The sequence below is a fragment of the Myxocyprinus asiaticus genome, chromosome 26, assembly GCF_019703515.2.
Source record: "Myxocyprinus asiaticus isolate MX2 ecotype Aquarium Trade chromosome 26, UBuf_Myxa_2, whole genome shotgun sequence".
Lineage (NCBI taxonomy): Eukaryota > Metazoa > Chordata > Actinopteri > Cypriniformes > Catostomidae > Myxocyprinus > Myxocyprinus asiaticus.
In genome coordinates, this window is record NC_059369.1 from 7,676,339 (window position 1) to 7,693,209 (window position 16,871).

At 37.9% G+C, this 16,871-nt stretch overlaps 1 protein-coding gene across 1 annotated transcript; it reads left to right on the top strand.

The window, feature by feature from the left end:
• The first annotated feature begins 1,106 nt into the window (after positions 1 to 1,106).
• Positions 1,107 to 13,359, top strand: lysmd2 (LysM, putative peptidoglycan-binding, domain containing 2). Its single transcript, XM_051656728.1, has 3 exons — positions 1,107 to 1,727; positions 3,223 to 3,557; positions 12,704 to 13,359. Exons 1-3 carry the CDS (start codon positions 1,473 to 1,475, stop codon positions 12,750 to 12,752), a joined length of 639 nt encoding a protein of 212 aa, XP_051512688.1. The 5' UTR covers positions 1,107 to 1,472; the 3' UTR covers positions 12,753 to 13,359.
• Positions 13,360 to 16,871: the final 3,512 nt, after the last annotated feature.

A 16,871-nucleotide genomic window follows, 5' to 3' on the forward strand; every position in this document is an offset into this window, starting at 1 on the left:
TTCTCCTGGGTGATGTTCAATGGCGTAGATTTGTCTTGAAGATTGGGGGGTTGCAGCGTGAAGCATTTACATGTTTCCATTGATCATAGTATAAATATTGGGGGGTTGTACTTGCTTGTTTTTATAATTGGGGGGGTTACCTACCCCCATCCCCCCTGGAATCTATGCCCTTGGTGATGTCAAATGATTTGATTGGGTAACACACTGCTCTCTGTTCAGCAGAATAGCAGGACCTTCATATTCCTTCCAAAATTCAGTAAATTCCACTTCCTATCATTCCAATTCCAATTCTAATTCAACTTCCTGTGGAGCGTGGCCAATTCAGTTCAAATGAAACCTCATGAATTGAAAGGGGGTTTATTCTGTAAATCTTAATTTTGAACAACCTAGTCCACTACACCTTATACACGGCAAGCTGAGCACCTGAGTTTTAATTGTTGTATAATTTAAATTCACAGCAAAAACACAACTGAAAGGAATCAAAGAATACAGATATGAACATGCATATAAGCGTATAGTGGTTTCTACCTGTCAGTTTCCTCTCTTGACGGTGGTGCTACCACAATTCCGCAAACTGTAGACAACTGCTTTCTCTTTCCAGGTCATGTGTGGTTTACTGTTTACCAGAAACAGCTCAGAGGTGAGAATGAAAAAAAAAAAAAACACCTTTCTGTATTTGTTTTTAATTACAGTCTTTGTGCTCTATATACCAAAACACAAAGGAAATCCTCATCATTAATAATTATTATTTTTATTATTATAAAAAGTCCAATGCAGTGCCATTTTTAATTTATGTTCGGTTATGTTACGTGCATATATTCACATGTTCAGTTGATCATATGAAAGCAGCTTAAAGCATTTGAGAGTGTCAAATACCAGAAGGTTTCCTCCCTAAACAAACGGACATAAAAGATATTGTTCTCATTTACAAACTTAAATTTATTTTAAATAAATTATTTCTCTATTATCCCCCTAAAAACGCTTCACAACTCATCAATACCGCTTACTATTTTCAACGTTGCTTTTTACCCTGCTAGCGGCGCGACGCAACAAACAAACTCTTTGATTGGTCGACTGGGTGCTGACGTCGTTTGGGGAGCGGTCTAGACAGTTGCGTTGCGTCGCGTCACGCCGTTCGCATAAGTCTTTGACTAGTTAACTGGCTACCGACGTCACATTCCAGCCGCAACTCTGAAAGACGCGACGCGCTCATTCTCTATCTCAGGCGGCGTAGATGTGTGTCATCATCACACACGCGCGCGCACATCAGGTTTCACCGGACTGACCGCGTACCTCGCGCAGGCTCACGGTAATCACAATGGCGCCTGGAAAATCACTCATCTCTCCCGTTTCCTCTAAATATCACAGCTAAAAATGCGCTGCGTGCGGTGTGACGCTGGAAACATGCATATTTTTATCCTGTGAATAACATCATTCGGTGGTGAAGCTTTTATAGTAATAACGGATTGAAGATGGCGGAGTTTTCTCCGGTGCTGCCTCAGCTGCGCGATGATGGAGGATGCGGACGGTACGGGCAGCCGCTGTTCCCCAGATCCCGGTCCGGTTCGGAGTCGGACAGTGAGTTATCGCAGAGTTTGGCCCGAACAAAGACGCGCTCGTATGGCAGCACCGCGAGCGTCACGGCGCCGGTAGGTGAGAAATACATAGAGCACCGGGTCACAGACGGGGACACGCTGCAGGGCATAGCGCTCAAATACGGGGTTACGGTAAGATTATAATTCTAATATCAGTTTAAACACACATACAGATGAGGCTGTGGCTCAAAACCATGTGAGGTACCAGTGAGGTGTTTTTGTGCGTCATTAGCAGCACTTGTAGCATATTTGGACATCGTGCTGCAGCATTTTTGGAAATCATATACACGTACTATGATGTCCACATTGTCATGGGCTGTGTACACTTTTAAGACAGCAATTTTTGGCATCATATGTGCATTCTAAGATGCTAAAAAATGCTGTAACGGGCTGTAGCTCAAAATGTAGTTGCCACCCTACTTAGCCCTTTTGTGCATCTAAACCACGTGCAACATTTTTGTCATCATTCAAGTGAGTGAACCATTTTTGGGCATCTTAGGCACGTGCAGCTTTTTGAACGTGCAAACTCACCATTGATGCACAAAAATGCTGTCTAGTAGTTAGGCATATAAGACAGTCTATGTGACCTTTAATTACAGAGGATGACCATATATGCAAATATATGAGATGATGCATGTTGTAAATCCCTAAGTGTAACTTATGCAGTGATGATGAAACAAGATAGATAAAACTCATTGATAATAAATATGTTTACGCATTTGGAAAAAACAAAAAGCAAAATAATCTAAATACACAGATGCATGTACTGTGTGTGACCTTTAATCTCAAATGATATGACTATGCAAATACAAGATGATTGCATGTGATCTGACCCTGCAGGCAGCTTGTGCATTGATGATGAGACTGAAAATAAATGTGAGATTTAACTGATTTTGATCATAACACTACACACACCCAGCTATTACTCACTATATTACGAGATGTCTAGGTGATTTTGAGAAATGTAAACCTAATGGCCATTGGGTCCAAACTGGTTTTGCTTCAGGACCAGAATTAACATAATTAGATATCAAATGGTGACCCAACATAGTACCAACATTGTTTACTGCACAAAAGTCAACTAAAAAAACAGTTTTGTTCTCTAAATGTGTCTTGAGCATAAAACACATTATGGTCGACACAAACCATGCATATTCTCTTGGCAAGTCGGCTTAGGTTTTTTAGGAGATGTCATTCAACTTGTGTATGTTGACGTCTACCTTATTTGGCTAGCTTGTAAGTTCTAGAGTTAGTAGAACCTTGTCAGACCTGCAACCCACCAGTTGACAACCACTGGTGTTCTTCATCTCTGAGCAAATATTTACTTATATAGTTTGATTAAGTAACTGTAACAAAAGCACATGCTGTTAATGTTGAACAAGCAGACAGAAGATAGATAGATAGATAGATTTGTGTACAGATGAACTATTTGCAGTGTTACACTTTTACAGCAGGAAATAACAAGATTTACGTGCTGACATGAACACACTGACTGTTTGCTTAGTAGTTGACACATTTCGAGGATTAAAGTTCATTGTCAGATAGATAGATAGATAGATAGGTTTAAGATTAGACACTGTTTTTTGTAAATAAAAAGCTCATATTTTCATGTCTGTTTTTTATACAGATGGAGCAAATCAAACGAGTAAATAAGCTTTTCAGCAATGACTGCATATTCCTTCGAAACACACTCAATATTCCCGTTAAGTCAGAAAAACGTTCCCTCTTTAATGGACTGTCTCTGGAGTCGCCTGACAGTGAGGGAAGCATGCCGCAGGAGTCACCCTGCATGAGTCAGGATATGGACGTCTCGTCACCCCCACCAGAACCAGGAGTTCCAGAACCCAACACCCGACCCGTGCAGGCCGAGGAGCTGTCTGCGAAAGACTACTTACACCGGCTGGACTTGCAGATCAAACAGTCCAAACAAGCCGCCCGCAAACTCAAAGAGGATGGTGAGAGGTAAATGGAGTGAATGTGTGACCTTTGACCTTGCATGACCTTCATGTCTTAAGCTTACCTATGATGCCTTAAAATACTGTCTATGTAGGCATCTCGCTATGTTTTGAACAGAGCTGTAGTCCAAACGAGGCTCAGGTTTCATTCTGATGTGTTGGATGGTTGAGAATGAGGTCTGCAGATCTGTGGGTAGGACGTAGTAATTGAAATCTGTCCATCAGATCCCTCAGTTTGACTTGCTGCAGTTTTTATTTTAGCTGGGTTAGTCAGACTGCCAGTGATGCACTGAATTTTATGTGACGCATCTACTTATGTGAGACAGCAAGATTGTCTGCTTGTCGTCTTCCCTCCAGTTTAAAGCAGTCACTCACTAGAGGATAGTGAAATGTGAAACGTGTTTTATTGGTTGTGGCATGGGGGGCGTGGTCATGTGTCGGTCTGCGGGAGAGGGAGAGCACACAACATGAAAAAGAGAGCAGCGCTGTTTCGTGGGGAGTTTTGAAACTTTATTTTGTCTCCTTTTCATCACTTCTAATCACTATTAGCATCCTTAACAGTGGGGATGTTTTTAAAGTACACAGGAAGCACATGAGAGACTCAAGTACTAAAGTCTGGTTCTGGATGTAAAAATTCCATTAGTTTTCTCCATAAGCGAATCGGTTTTTAACAATAACTTATAAACCTTTAAAGACAGACCTACCATGAGCTCTGAGGTTTTTAATCAATGAACAGTCTTGTACCTTTTTCTCACTGTCTGATTTTCAAATACGTTTTTGCTTCAAATCAAAGTTTGTAATGTTTGTAAAACTCCAGCTCGGAGTTTGGTTCGGTTCATGGCTTAGAACTCTTTTAGGAAGACTTTTATGAAATCCTTATGGAAGAAATGAATGGGAAAAATACTTCCAGAACCAAGAGGGCTGAAAAAGTGGGCACTGTTGCGCTTTATAGAGTTTGGCATTAGCATGTTACTAGGCTAACAAGACTATACTCTAATAAGCTTAAAAATACAGTGCACACACAAATATCCATTAATTGGCAGTATCAGTCCACTCTCGCCTCTCCATCAACTGCTGGTGTGTGGTGAGTGTACTGGCACACTATGGCTGCCATTGCATCATGCAGGTGGATGCTGCACACTGGTGGTGGTTGAGGAGATTCCCTTGTTCACTGTGTAAAATGCTTTAAGTGTTGTATCATAAAAGCGCTATATAAATGCAATATTCATTCAGATATACAGTAAATTAGTCAATTTTTAAAAGCGTCTGCCAAAAGCATATATGTAATTGTAATTGGCATTTCTCACTCTTCCGCCATCTTGGATTATTTATTTAATGGAAATCACTACCAAAAGTTTGAGGTCTCTGTTAAAGGGTTAAAATACTGTCTAAGTAGGGAGCTCAGTAGGTTTTGGCATTGAGCTTTTAATTTGAGTTATTAGCCATTCTAAAAAATAGTAAACAAACTGGTTTAACCAAGGCAAGTGTTTGCTTAAAGCCTGAAATCTACCCTAGTCAGCAAGTTTCCTTTGGCCCAGCTTTGGCCCAGATAAACAGCTGAAATGTGGCCCAGCTCAGAAAGTGAATGACAGCCCAAATTTTTTGCCAGAACTGAACCAAAACAGTGCCATAACTCCACCAGTAGAAAGCCAAATTATCAAAGTTTGTTTGGCCCATACATGGGCCTTATATGTAATTCTTGTTTGGCTGAGTTCTGTTAAGGCCTGACGGCTCTTATGTGGCCCAAATATGGCTGATAGACTAAATGCCAGTATTCTCCCAGAATTTAACCAGAAGAACACCAAGTCTATTCAATACTCTAATTTACTGCACAATAAGTCAAGCATAAGCCATACAATTAAATCACAATCTTTTTAATTTGAAGTGAAAATAACATGTTAAACATTAGTGTGTTGATGTTGGTAGTATCATTGGAAGTGGTTAGAATTGTCTAATACATGATGTGGTGTACTTACAATTATTTGTATTTTTCATTTAAGATAATGTTAAACATAACTCATGTTGTGTCAAGTGTATTAAAGGTAGTCATATTAGAAAAATCTCATCTATGGACAATATCTTTTTCACTCACAACCTTTTAGGAAGAAAATAGAATTAAATATAAACCAAATGTCAATCACAAGTTAACGTTTTCCATGGCATAGCCAAGCCGCACATATGTGTTGTCATCTGGGCCATATACCTCAATGCCAGTTGTGACCCAAGAGAAAATTCCCTCCAGTTCTAAAGCTGTGGCAAAACATATATGGTGAAAGTTTGGCCCACACGTGTTCAGCCATGCCAGATCTAGGCCAGATGTGACCGTTGTCTCCCACATTTGGCCCAAAGGTTCTTGCTATCTGCTCTGTATTGCTGGAATTATCTGAGAGCATGTTGGAACACGTTTCTGTCTTATTTATAGAGTTTTGCGTTCTGGAGTACTTGCTCAAACCTGTGGGACAGGCATCTCTTAATCATTTAATGAGTGATGTGTGGAAGTATTGAACTCTAAAGATGAAAGGTTCATGTTGTTTCCTTAACTGTAAGAGAGAGGTGGAGCAGAATGGCTCAGATCTGCTCAGTTAATCATGAAATTCTGGAACGGCATACACACTTCTCACACTTCTACCATATCCCCTTTCTACACAGTCACATTCGGTGTCAAAATGTAATTTTTTAAGGGACAATATTTGCCCCCTGGAGTTCATTTCAGGTGGAGCATTTTATCTTACAATATAAAAACACACAGTGGCCATCCATTTATCTCAAACACTTCAGTTAAAGCTAAAGTGTGTAATTTCTATGCAACTAGCGGCAGTGAACGGATTTGCAAAAATAAAGTGTTTTCAAACAGCTTTTCGAATACGCCCCCGTCTGCCGTTGATTGAATAAATAGATAGTCCTGCCCCAAACTCACACCATTAGTTGAGTCAGTGCTGTTTTGTCGTGTTTTACAGTTTTCGAGAAAATGAACCTACAATTCGCTTGCTTATTGTTGTCTCTGCATATTAAGCTGGGCTAGGAGAAAGTATTTTAACACCGAAAAAGTTACATACTTCAGCTTTAATCAGTTAATTTCTCAGTCTGAAAATTGAGACCTGTTGCCTATAAAATCACATCAACATCAAATGCAGAATTAGCTGTATGTAATGCACAAGATCCCAAGATCATAATTGGCTGGTCGCAATGTTAAATTATACTTTCTACTTAAATGTTCTACTTTCACCGTGGATTTTAATGCAACAACTGTTGTGTAGGTGAGTGTTTTTCAAATTCAGCCAATTTTTGTTTCTTGCTTTCAGTGTTGTCATTTTAGTTTTTTTAATCATAACACCTCACCATGTTATCTACACTTATATTAACACTTGTCTTTTGAGATAGTGAATACAGATTTTTAAATATGCAGTGCACTAATCTGACCACTACAGGTCAACTTGTGTTGTGTGATGTCCACTAGATGGGTCTAATTTAATTTAATTTTTATTTTAAAAAATTCACCACTGGGCCATTTTTTGCCAGCATATTTAAAATTTCTGAGGCATTCTTGTCACCTTCAGTGGTATTTTGCCTTGTGTTTATTTCTGACCCTGTTCATGTGCTCACATGTTTATTTGCCCTTTAAAGTTCAGTTTTTAAGCTCAATCAGACAAAAACAATAATTCATCATTTTAAAATGTCATGTAAATGTCATGTCATGCTTTAGTCCGACTAGGGATGTCAGTTTTCAGACATTTACATAATCGTCATGGAAATTAATGATCAATTAATCGTTACCGTTTATATCGCAAAACGCACGTGGAGAACTCCAAATAATATGTGCATCTAGCCTACTGTTTACATGTAATTTAAATTAATACACTTAAGAAATGCAAGTATTGGCATTTTCCTCTTAAGATATTCTTAGTTCAGTGTATTCAAACACATTTAGGCAATGTTAAGTTCGAATTGGGGAATTGTTTAATTACTGTTAATGAAACTACTGTTAATAGTAAATTCTATCTTAAGATACTTAAGATATATAATTTATATACATATTTGAGTTCGTTAAAACTTCACGTTGTGGATCGTGGGATATTTCGGATCTTTTGACTTAATTTTGGTCAAATCATAACACGCTGCGTAAACACAGTGCATAACATAGGCTACCGCTTCTCTGGTGATAGTGTGATGTCAGCTGAATGTATCTTCGTGCTTTCCTGGCGATCGCTGACGTTATTGTAGGTTGGGATGAAACAAGGAGATAAACAGTGCTTGTTGTCATGTACTTTAACACACTATTACAGTGTGTGCAGAAAACTTGAATGTTCATTTATAGAGAAAATGCTCCAACATTGTTTACATTAAGCCCGCTTCATCTCTGATCTATGCATCAGAGCGGCTCTTCTATGAACCGGATAATGACATGCATCGCTTACGCACCCTCTAATGGCAAGTAACTGTATAGACAGCCTTATCAACTCTGCTGTCATGATTAGGCTACTGAACACATTTGTCCTGAAATTAATTAATCAATGATCGATAAGCTTAATCGATCCGACTGAAATCGTACTAGGGTATATCTTTTGCAAAGTTGAATTAACAGACCTAGATAATGCGACTGTAGTAGATCGGCTTCACCAAGCATGTATACATGTTAATCGGACCACAGTTGGCCTCCGCGTTGTACATATGCTTCAAAAGATAGAGCTGACGCGCAACGTGTATTTAACATGGCTTATTATTTGTCCTTCCCCCAAATATTCAATTACACATATTGTCATGTATACTTAGATGAAGACTGGAGCAAAAGTTAACTGTAGTTGTTTTAACTGCGCATGTAAACATACTGATGCAACATTTTTCTCTACACGCAGAATTTATATTTTGATCAGATCAATGATGTGGTTGATTGTGTGTAATTGAAAATAATCAGTGGAAATGCTGACTCATTCTTTGCTCTGTATACACATCCAGGCTGCTCCCACAAACTCTCTCAAATAAGACTAATTGGCTGCTGTGTCATTTAATGTGAATTAAATATTCTGTTTGTACAGTGTGTTTAAAGAAGACAGGAAGTCAAACAGGCCCAGATCGGAGCCTGATGCCTTTATTTACACAGATATCACAGAGAGTGAAATCTGTTTCCTGTTTGAGGTGGAGGATGTTTAACTGTTGTGTGTGTGTGTGTGTGTCAGCTAGTCACCAAAATAGTGAGGCCTTTCGACATTTAATTATGTGCATTAAATGAATTAGAGATAAGAGGTACAGTAGACAGATATATATAGGTTTTACAGATTAATCGGTGGTGATTAGTTTTTGGAGCTATTGGTTATCTGCAAAAATAAGTTTTTTTTTTTTTCTGTGGCCGGTGCTGGAGGATTCTAGTTACAGTTACAGTGATTCTACAGTAACCAGCAGCCTCTAGAAATGAAATAAAAACAATCTTGTGGGGATTTGCTGCATCTAAATCTTTCATATTGACAATATTCATCCATTTTTTTTTTTTATCCTCACTTCATTGCATATTTTGTTATTTTGATTAAATAACCAAGTGTTTTAAATTGAAGCGAGGACATGCAAAGAATAATGTGACTTTATAGAAACATGCTCTGTCTGGACAAGCATTGTGTCTCCAACTTTTTTTCATCACTTCCGGCTGAGAGTACGCTGTGCACGTTTGGCTGCTGCTTCTCACTGCTTCTCCTCTAACTTTTCTACATGTTGTGCATCCTTTTAATCATATTGGACATTTACTTTTGTGCATCTTTTTAATCAATTTGGACATCTACTGTTTATTCTCCTGTCGCTGCATGCAGTTACACCGGTGGCTTGATACTATTGCTCCTGGTGAAGTTACTACTACAAGCTACGCGCTACATCCATCATCGTTTTCCTGTATTTTTAGACCATAACAAACTTTTCTGGATTATACACCTGCTGGTCGATCGCCGTGAGTACTGCTAAGCATCTGCTAAAAGCTACATTTGTCTTCTGTGTTCCCTGGATAACTGGTCTATGACAAACTGCTTTTTGCGGCTGATGCTTTAAGTTGCTCAGGGCTCTTCTGCTACTCCTACAAGTTCCCAGTGGGTTCTCAACTGTACCACCCTCTGCTTTGTCAGTGAGTGAGTCTCCACTCTCTTGCTAATCTGATGCGGACTGACATTGGATGGTGGGTTATCTCCCGTCCTCCACTGTGTGGTTGGGTTAAGTTTGGTGCCTCGCTGGTTGGTGTAGTTAGCATCAATATTGACCTTGTTAAGTAGCGATTAAGCCCCGACCCCTTCTGCGTACCTCCACTGCCATCTGTTATGAATTTGACTATGCATGTAACTGGGACAAAGTCATCTGCCACTGGCCTAACATGAGCCTCAGCTCTAGCCTGACTTTTCTGTTGCGTTCTCGTTATGGCGCTTAGTTCAGAATCAGAATGAGCTTTATTGCCAGGTGTGCTCACGTACACACAGAATTTTTATTTTGGTGATAGGAGAAACAAGCAAGTGCACACAGAACATTACAGTGAGACACACAATATAAAACAAGGTAAGAGTATAAATAGACATACAAAAACAAAATAGGGCATATAACGTAGAATGGCATACGTACATGTGCAGGTGGTAATAAGTGTGCAAGGTAGGGGTATGTACAGTTATTGAATTAAATATGTGTTAATTTTAATATGTACATGAGATATTTATTTACATTATTGCACTATGGGGAGTCTTGAAGGTCGTTTAATCGTTCATGTGGTAAATGGCCTGAGGGTAAAAACTGTTCTTGTGCCTGGTTGTTCTGGCACTGAGTGCTCTGTAGCGCCGGCCAGAGGGCAACAGTTCATAAAAGGAGAGGGGAGGGTGTGTGGGGTCCAGAGTGATTCTACCTGCACATTTCCTCACTCTGAAGATGTACAGGTCAAAGCTGTTGATCTACCGACAGATTGGTGTTTGTACAGAGAGCTGGGTCAGTTTGGTTGAGAGAAGATCAGGCATGATGGTATTGAAGGCTGAACTGAAGTCCATAAATAGGATCCTTGCATAAGTCCCAGGTCTGTTGTGAATTTGCAGGATATAATGCTGTCCCATGCTGACAGCATCATCCACAGACCTGTTTGCTTGGGAAGCAAACTGAAGGGAGTCTAGCAGGGGTCCAGTGATGTCCTTCAGGTAGGCCAAAACCAGTCTTTCAAATGACTTCATGAACAGAGATGTGAGAGCGATAGGTCTGTAGTCATTAAGTCCTATGATTTTGGGTTTTTTGGGGATCAGAATGATGGTGGAGCGTTTGAAGCAGCAGGGAACGTCATGCTGCTCTAATGATCTATTGAAGATCTGTGTGAAGATGGTGGCCAGTTGTACAGTGCAGACTTTCAGACAGGCAGGTGAGAGACCATCTGGCCTGAAGCTTTCCTAGCCTTTTGTTTCCGGAAGACCCGGCACACATCCTCCTCACAGACCATAAGTGTAGGTTGAGTAGCAGGAGGTGGGGAGTTCGCAGGAGTTTTTGGTGTGTGTGTGTGTGTGTGTGTGTGTGTGTGTGTGTGTGTGTGTGTGTGTGTGTGTGTGTGTGTGTGTGTGTGTGTGTGTGTGAAGTGAAGATCAGAGCGAGGGATGGGTGTGAGACTGGGCTTTTCAAACCTGCAGTAAAACACATTCAGTTCATCAGTCATTTGTTGATTCTCTACTGAGCGATGGGGAGGTCTTAGGTCTTATACTTGGTAATGCTTTTCAGGCCTTTCCACACAGATGCAGGATTGTTGGCTGAAAACTGGTTTTAGTCAGATTTAGTTTGATAGTTACTCATCGTTTCAACTTTGCTGCATGAACTCTCGACCGCGACTTGATCCTGCTACTTATAGCATTTGCATTCTCAATTGCAATTCTGCTATTCCATCCATTTGGTCCAGTAGACTGTATACTTGGCTGCTTCGCCATGTTATGAACACTAACTGTTTAACTACTATAACCTGTATCTCATTTGTTGTTAATTCTGATAAGCGTTATGCTAGTTCAAATCTCTCCCAGCGTCTGTTAAACTACCAAAAACTCTCCATGATATCTCCACCATTTCTGATTTCAAGATCCAACTGAAAACCTACCTTTTCATTAATTGTTTCCCTGACCTATAACTTATTTTATCTTTACTTGGTTAATTGAGGATATCCTGTCTGATATACCATTATATCTATCTTTGTGTTGTTATTTTTGTATTATGTACTAGTCTTTTACTTTGTATGTTTTCTCTCTTATGTGTTTTTTTTTCATTGTAAAGTGACCTTGAGTGGGCAGAAAGGCGCTATATAAAATAAACATTATTATTATATTAACTTTATCTCTTGTGAATAATAATAAACCTTATTCCTCATTACACTTAATCTGGTGAAATAAATAAATACACAAAACCATTCATCTGGTGGATATATAGGCTGTAAAAAAACTCAGTTTGGTAAGTAAATAATTATAAAGCATTGGAACGGAGCCAAGTCTCTGTCATTTAAAAATAAGAATCTATTGTGTGTTTTGGGCTTGTTTATAGCTAAAAGTCCCACACTATGCACAAAATCTTCCATTTTTCATTCTGGACTCTTGCTGCCTTTGTGCCCGCCATAGAAAGAAAAGACCAAGAAAATCTTTTAACGTTCAATAAATCAATTTTAATAAACGATCGGCCCATTAATCGTTATCGGCCTTTTCCATCACCTTAGTTATCGGTATAGGCAAAATCCGCTAATTATAGATATCTAGAATTCAGTTTTCACTAGTGAAAATGTTAATTCTTAATAGCAGTAATTACTTTTGCATTAATACAAAATTCTTGATGTAAAAAAATGATGTAATTACTCGCAGAAATACCCATTCTTGATTTCAAAAATTCAGATCAGATCATCATGATGATGATGATGGCAAAATTGTACCCCAACATATAATTTCATGACGCTAAATTCTGATGCCCTCCGTGTCTATTAATGCCAAATGTTTTTTGTTGAAAGTAATGGGCGTGTCACAATATAGATGCTAGAGGGCACTTTTGGAGTCTATATACTGACAAGCAGGGCTCTTGCACAAGTGTCTATATTTGACATCTTTGGAGTATGAATGGATTGCAATAATAAACTTATGTTTCTTTGTTGTACAGATGATTTTTTTAAACTAATTTTGTGTGTTTGTTTAATTCCAGGGAGGAAGATGACCCAACAAACTTGAACTCATCGTATCAGGAGATCTGAGGGATTCTTCCTCTATTTACCTGGAGCACTGACAATGACCCATCCTCATCATAATCGTCGTCGTACATCTTTACCTGCTTTTTTACTTGTCCTTTACCCAAAGCATGAAACAGGACCTTTCATCAGACTCTTGTGCTGAGGGTCCATCATTGCCTTCTTCAGCAGTATTATAGTGGTTTTAATTCAGATTTTTATCATTACTGTTACAGTTCACATGACAATGTAGACACTACAACAGGGTTTGTCTTCTTTAGATAGAGAGCAATAGCACTCCACATGTAGATCACAAAGTACACTTATGATAAACCTCTTCACACAGTCTCTGCTTGTATGAAATACTGTATACACAGTCAATCCCCAAATGTACTTTCTCAAAGATAAAAGCAAACTTGGACTCTTGTGTGAATGCCTGCTGATTTTAATTCATTTTTTTTGGTTTGGCTGCCTATTAAAGCTTTATGTGTGGGATTGAAAGGGATAAATCTGTTTTTGTGCGTGTGTGTGTGTGTGTGTGTGTTGTTCTTATGTGTTGGGGTTTCATAACGTGTTTTACTGTGCTGTTTGATTTGGGTAATGCAGAATAAATGCTTCTATAAGCTGATCATGAGAGCTTCCTGTTTCCGATTAATACAGGTCTGCAAGGAAGTGTTGGGTTATTATAGGATAGCACTCCCACTTCAGCATCACCATGGAAACTGCTTATAACATCAAATGTAGTAGAGATCTGTTAGATAAGTCCACTGAGAAATAATAAACAGAGCTAGTTGCAACATTTATTTAGTGGTGCTTGCCGAGGCAGCTATTATTATTGCTCATTTGAACAAAACTCTAACCCTAAGTATTACACAGACACTTTGTATAATTTGAATGATGAAATTGTGCAGCTTCTTGATGAGAGGTGTGCTGATACTTTTCTAAAGTTAACTTAACCCTTCAGCTTTTGGAGAATATTCTAAACAACCGTTTTGTATCAAAAGAGACCCACTTGAGGACAGTAGATTTACAGCGCCTGCTTCTGATCATGTGTCATGCCCCCTCAACAAATTTTGAGCCAAGTGGATTTTGATGGTTTATTTGAATGTTCAAAAAAGTACTGTTTCTTCGATAATAAAACTGAATAATTATTGTATGTAAAACAGAATGTTAGTTTAAAACACAGTTTCAGAAATCTCTATTCACGTCTAAATTTGGTCAGTCCAAACCAGTCACAGTTTCTGTTGGGTGCACATGAGCTCGCGCTCACAGGGAAGGTCAAGAACTAAGGAAAAGTGTGGTGTCTCATTAATAAAAGCTAATAAATTGAATAAAATTATGTGCGGTTAATGTTTGTCATTTATGTCTGATCTGTGGGACGTTACAGGGTACCCATGGTCAAAGACAACCTGGAAATATCAGGGAATTTAAAAATTAAAAGTATTTACAAGGCCTGGAGAAGTCATGGAAATATTTGTAGTGAATATATATATATTTTTATAGTGTTTAACTGCTCTAAAATATTTCATGAGCTAGATATTGGTCTTGTTTTGAGTAAAACTTGCTTTTGCAATCCAGTGATTATTTTCATTGAATGAGTCGAAACAACTCACAAATCGGTCTAAATGATTCATTTGCGAATCGGTCTGAATCAAAATGATTTTAAAATTTTTTTATCCAGTAATCACGAATGCCTGGAAAGGTCATGGAAAAGTCATTGAAATTCATTGTTCAAAACAAGACTATTATAGCCAATTTCAAACAAACAGTTATTTTGCAAACCGTGTTTGTCAGTTTTAGTCAGTGTTGATCTCATCAACCAAATTACTGGCAAAAACGTTTGTTGAAGTGTTTTTTGATTTTGCTAACAATATCAAAGAAAAAAATAGGGTTAAAAGAATATTCCGGGTTCAATACAAGTTAAGCTCAATCGACAGCATTTGTGGCATAATGTTGACTACCTCAACAATTAATTTGTACTCGTCCCTTCTTTAAAAAAAATAAATAAAAAAAGCAAAAGTTGAGGTTACAGTGAGGCACTTACAATGAAAGTGAATGGGGACAATTTTTGGAGCGTTTAAAGGCAGAAATGTGAAGCTTATAATTTTATAAAACACATACATTAATACTTCTGTTAAAACTCATGTATTATATGAGCTGTAAAGTTGTTTAAATGGTCATTTTTACAGTCGTTTTAGATTTTTAGGGTTTGTTGACATTACATCGTCATGGTATCAAAGTTGTAAAATTGGCTATAACTTTACATAGAAAAGGTTAGTAAGTGATTTCATCAGATTAAAATCATGTTTATGTGCATATTGTTTGTCTTGTGGCTATGCTTTTGAAAAAGTATATTAATGTTTACATATTGTCCCCATTCACTTCCATTGTAAGTGTCTCTCTGTAACCCAGATTTTTGCTTTTTTTAAAGAAATGGAGGGGCAAGACAAAATACATTTTTATGGTAATCAATATTATGCTACAAATGCTGTTGAATGATCTTAACTTGTATTGAACACGGAATATTCCTTTAAGTTTCAGAATTTTTGGCTAATCATTTGGATTTTAGTGTCAAAGCAATTGGGAAAAACTGTAATGTATGTGCATGATGTCAAGTCCTTGGGGATGTGGACTCTACTTAAAGATACTTAAAGTTGCAGACACTCCACCGGTGCTCCATCCATCAGGAGGCTGTTGTAACTCCTCTTTTTTTTCCTGCTAAAGTCCACAATTATCTCCTTAGTTTTGCTGACGTTAATGTTTGTCTAGCACCAATGTGCCAGACTCTCACCCTCATCGGGGTAGGTCAGCTCGTCATTGTAGTGAAAATCACACATAAATTACAAATATGTAAATTGGAGGGAGTTGGTTATCTGAAATTCTGCCTAACCCTTAGAACCTCCTACTGTATTATCAACACAAGGAAGACACAGTTGTAATAAAATGGATTTTTATTTACAAAAAGTTAATCAAAAATAACTAGCAACAACTAGAAAATAGTACTAATATGTTAAAGAATACTGCAAATGGTTAAGAAAATAAAGTGCATAACATAATGTGGTTGAGTTGGATGTAGCTACTACTGCATAGCAGAGTATGGCTATTATTGTTATTTTATGGAAAGATAAACTGCTGTTTATCTGTTAACTAATAAGGTGAATACCTTATTTCTAATTAAACAAATAATTAAAGATTATTTGCTAGACATGTGATATCAGTTATGCAATATCTAAAGAAAATTAGATAATCATACACTGGTAGAATACACTAGTGGCAAGGTCTCTGGAAAGAGGTTTGGATGGTGATATTTACGTTCCACTTGATGATCTCTGTGATGGTGTCATCTTCCACTGGCTGTGCTGGGGTGCACTGCATTGGGAAAGGAGCTGGATTACCTTTCAACAGCCTTGAACAGGAAGAACTATGTAATGCTGATCTCCTACAGCTGTGACGTGCACAGAACGGGGGCAGCAGGGGCGCGAGCCTCTGCCCCTTTCATTCACAAATCTAAAGGTACCCATCTTGTTGTCCAGAAAAAAAGTAGAAATTTTAATCATTAAATTAAGATAGTTAAAACAAAATTTCGACAACAATTTTGTGTTATTGAGGCGAGTAGTTATTCATTATTTTGATGATTTCTTTCTGCACGGAACATCAAAAGTATGCCAAAAAAATGTCAAAAACATGGGATTATCACAGACCATGTCTGAAACAAAAGTGTAAAATATGTTGCTTTTTGTTAGGAGTATAACAGAATAGGCTATTATTTGTCAAAAAGGAAATACAAGAAAAAATACTCATATTTCATATTTTGTGCTAGCATCTATATTATATTTTTAATTTTAATTATCTACTATTTTTTTTTTCTTTGCCTTATAAGAATTTTATTGCCCATTGTACTGCACATTGGAAAATAAAACGCTTTGACTTTGGGTAAAAGATACTTGCACTCACATTTATTTTTTAAAAAGGATCACAAAACAGTATGATGGAAAATTCAAAACTTTATTTTGCAATTTCAGACCATAGTCATAAAACTCAAACCAAGGCCAAGTACTGGAAACAAACAAGTTTGTCAGTGTACTATATTCACACTTTTCCTATACTTTGCATACATATACACATGCTATATTTTGCCCCACTGAA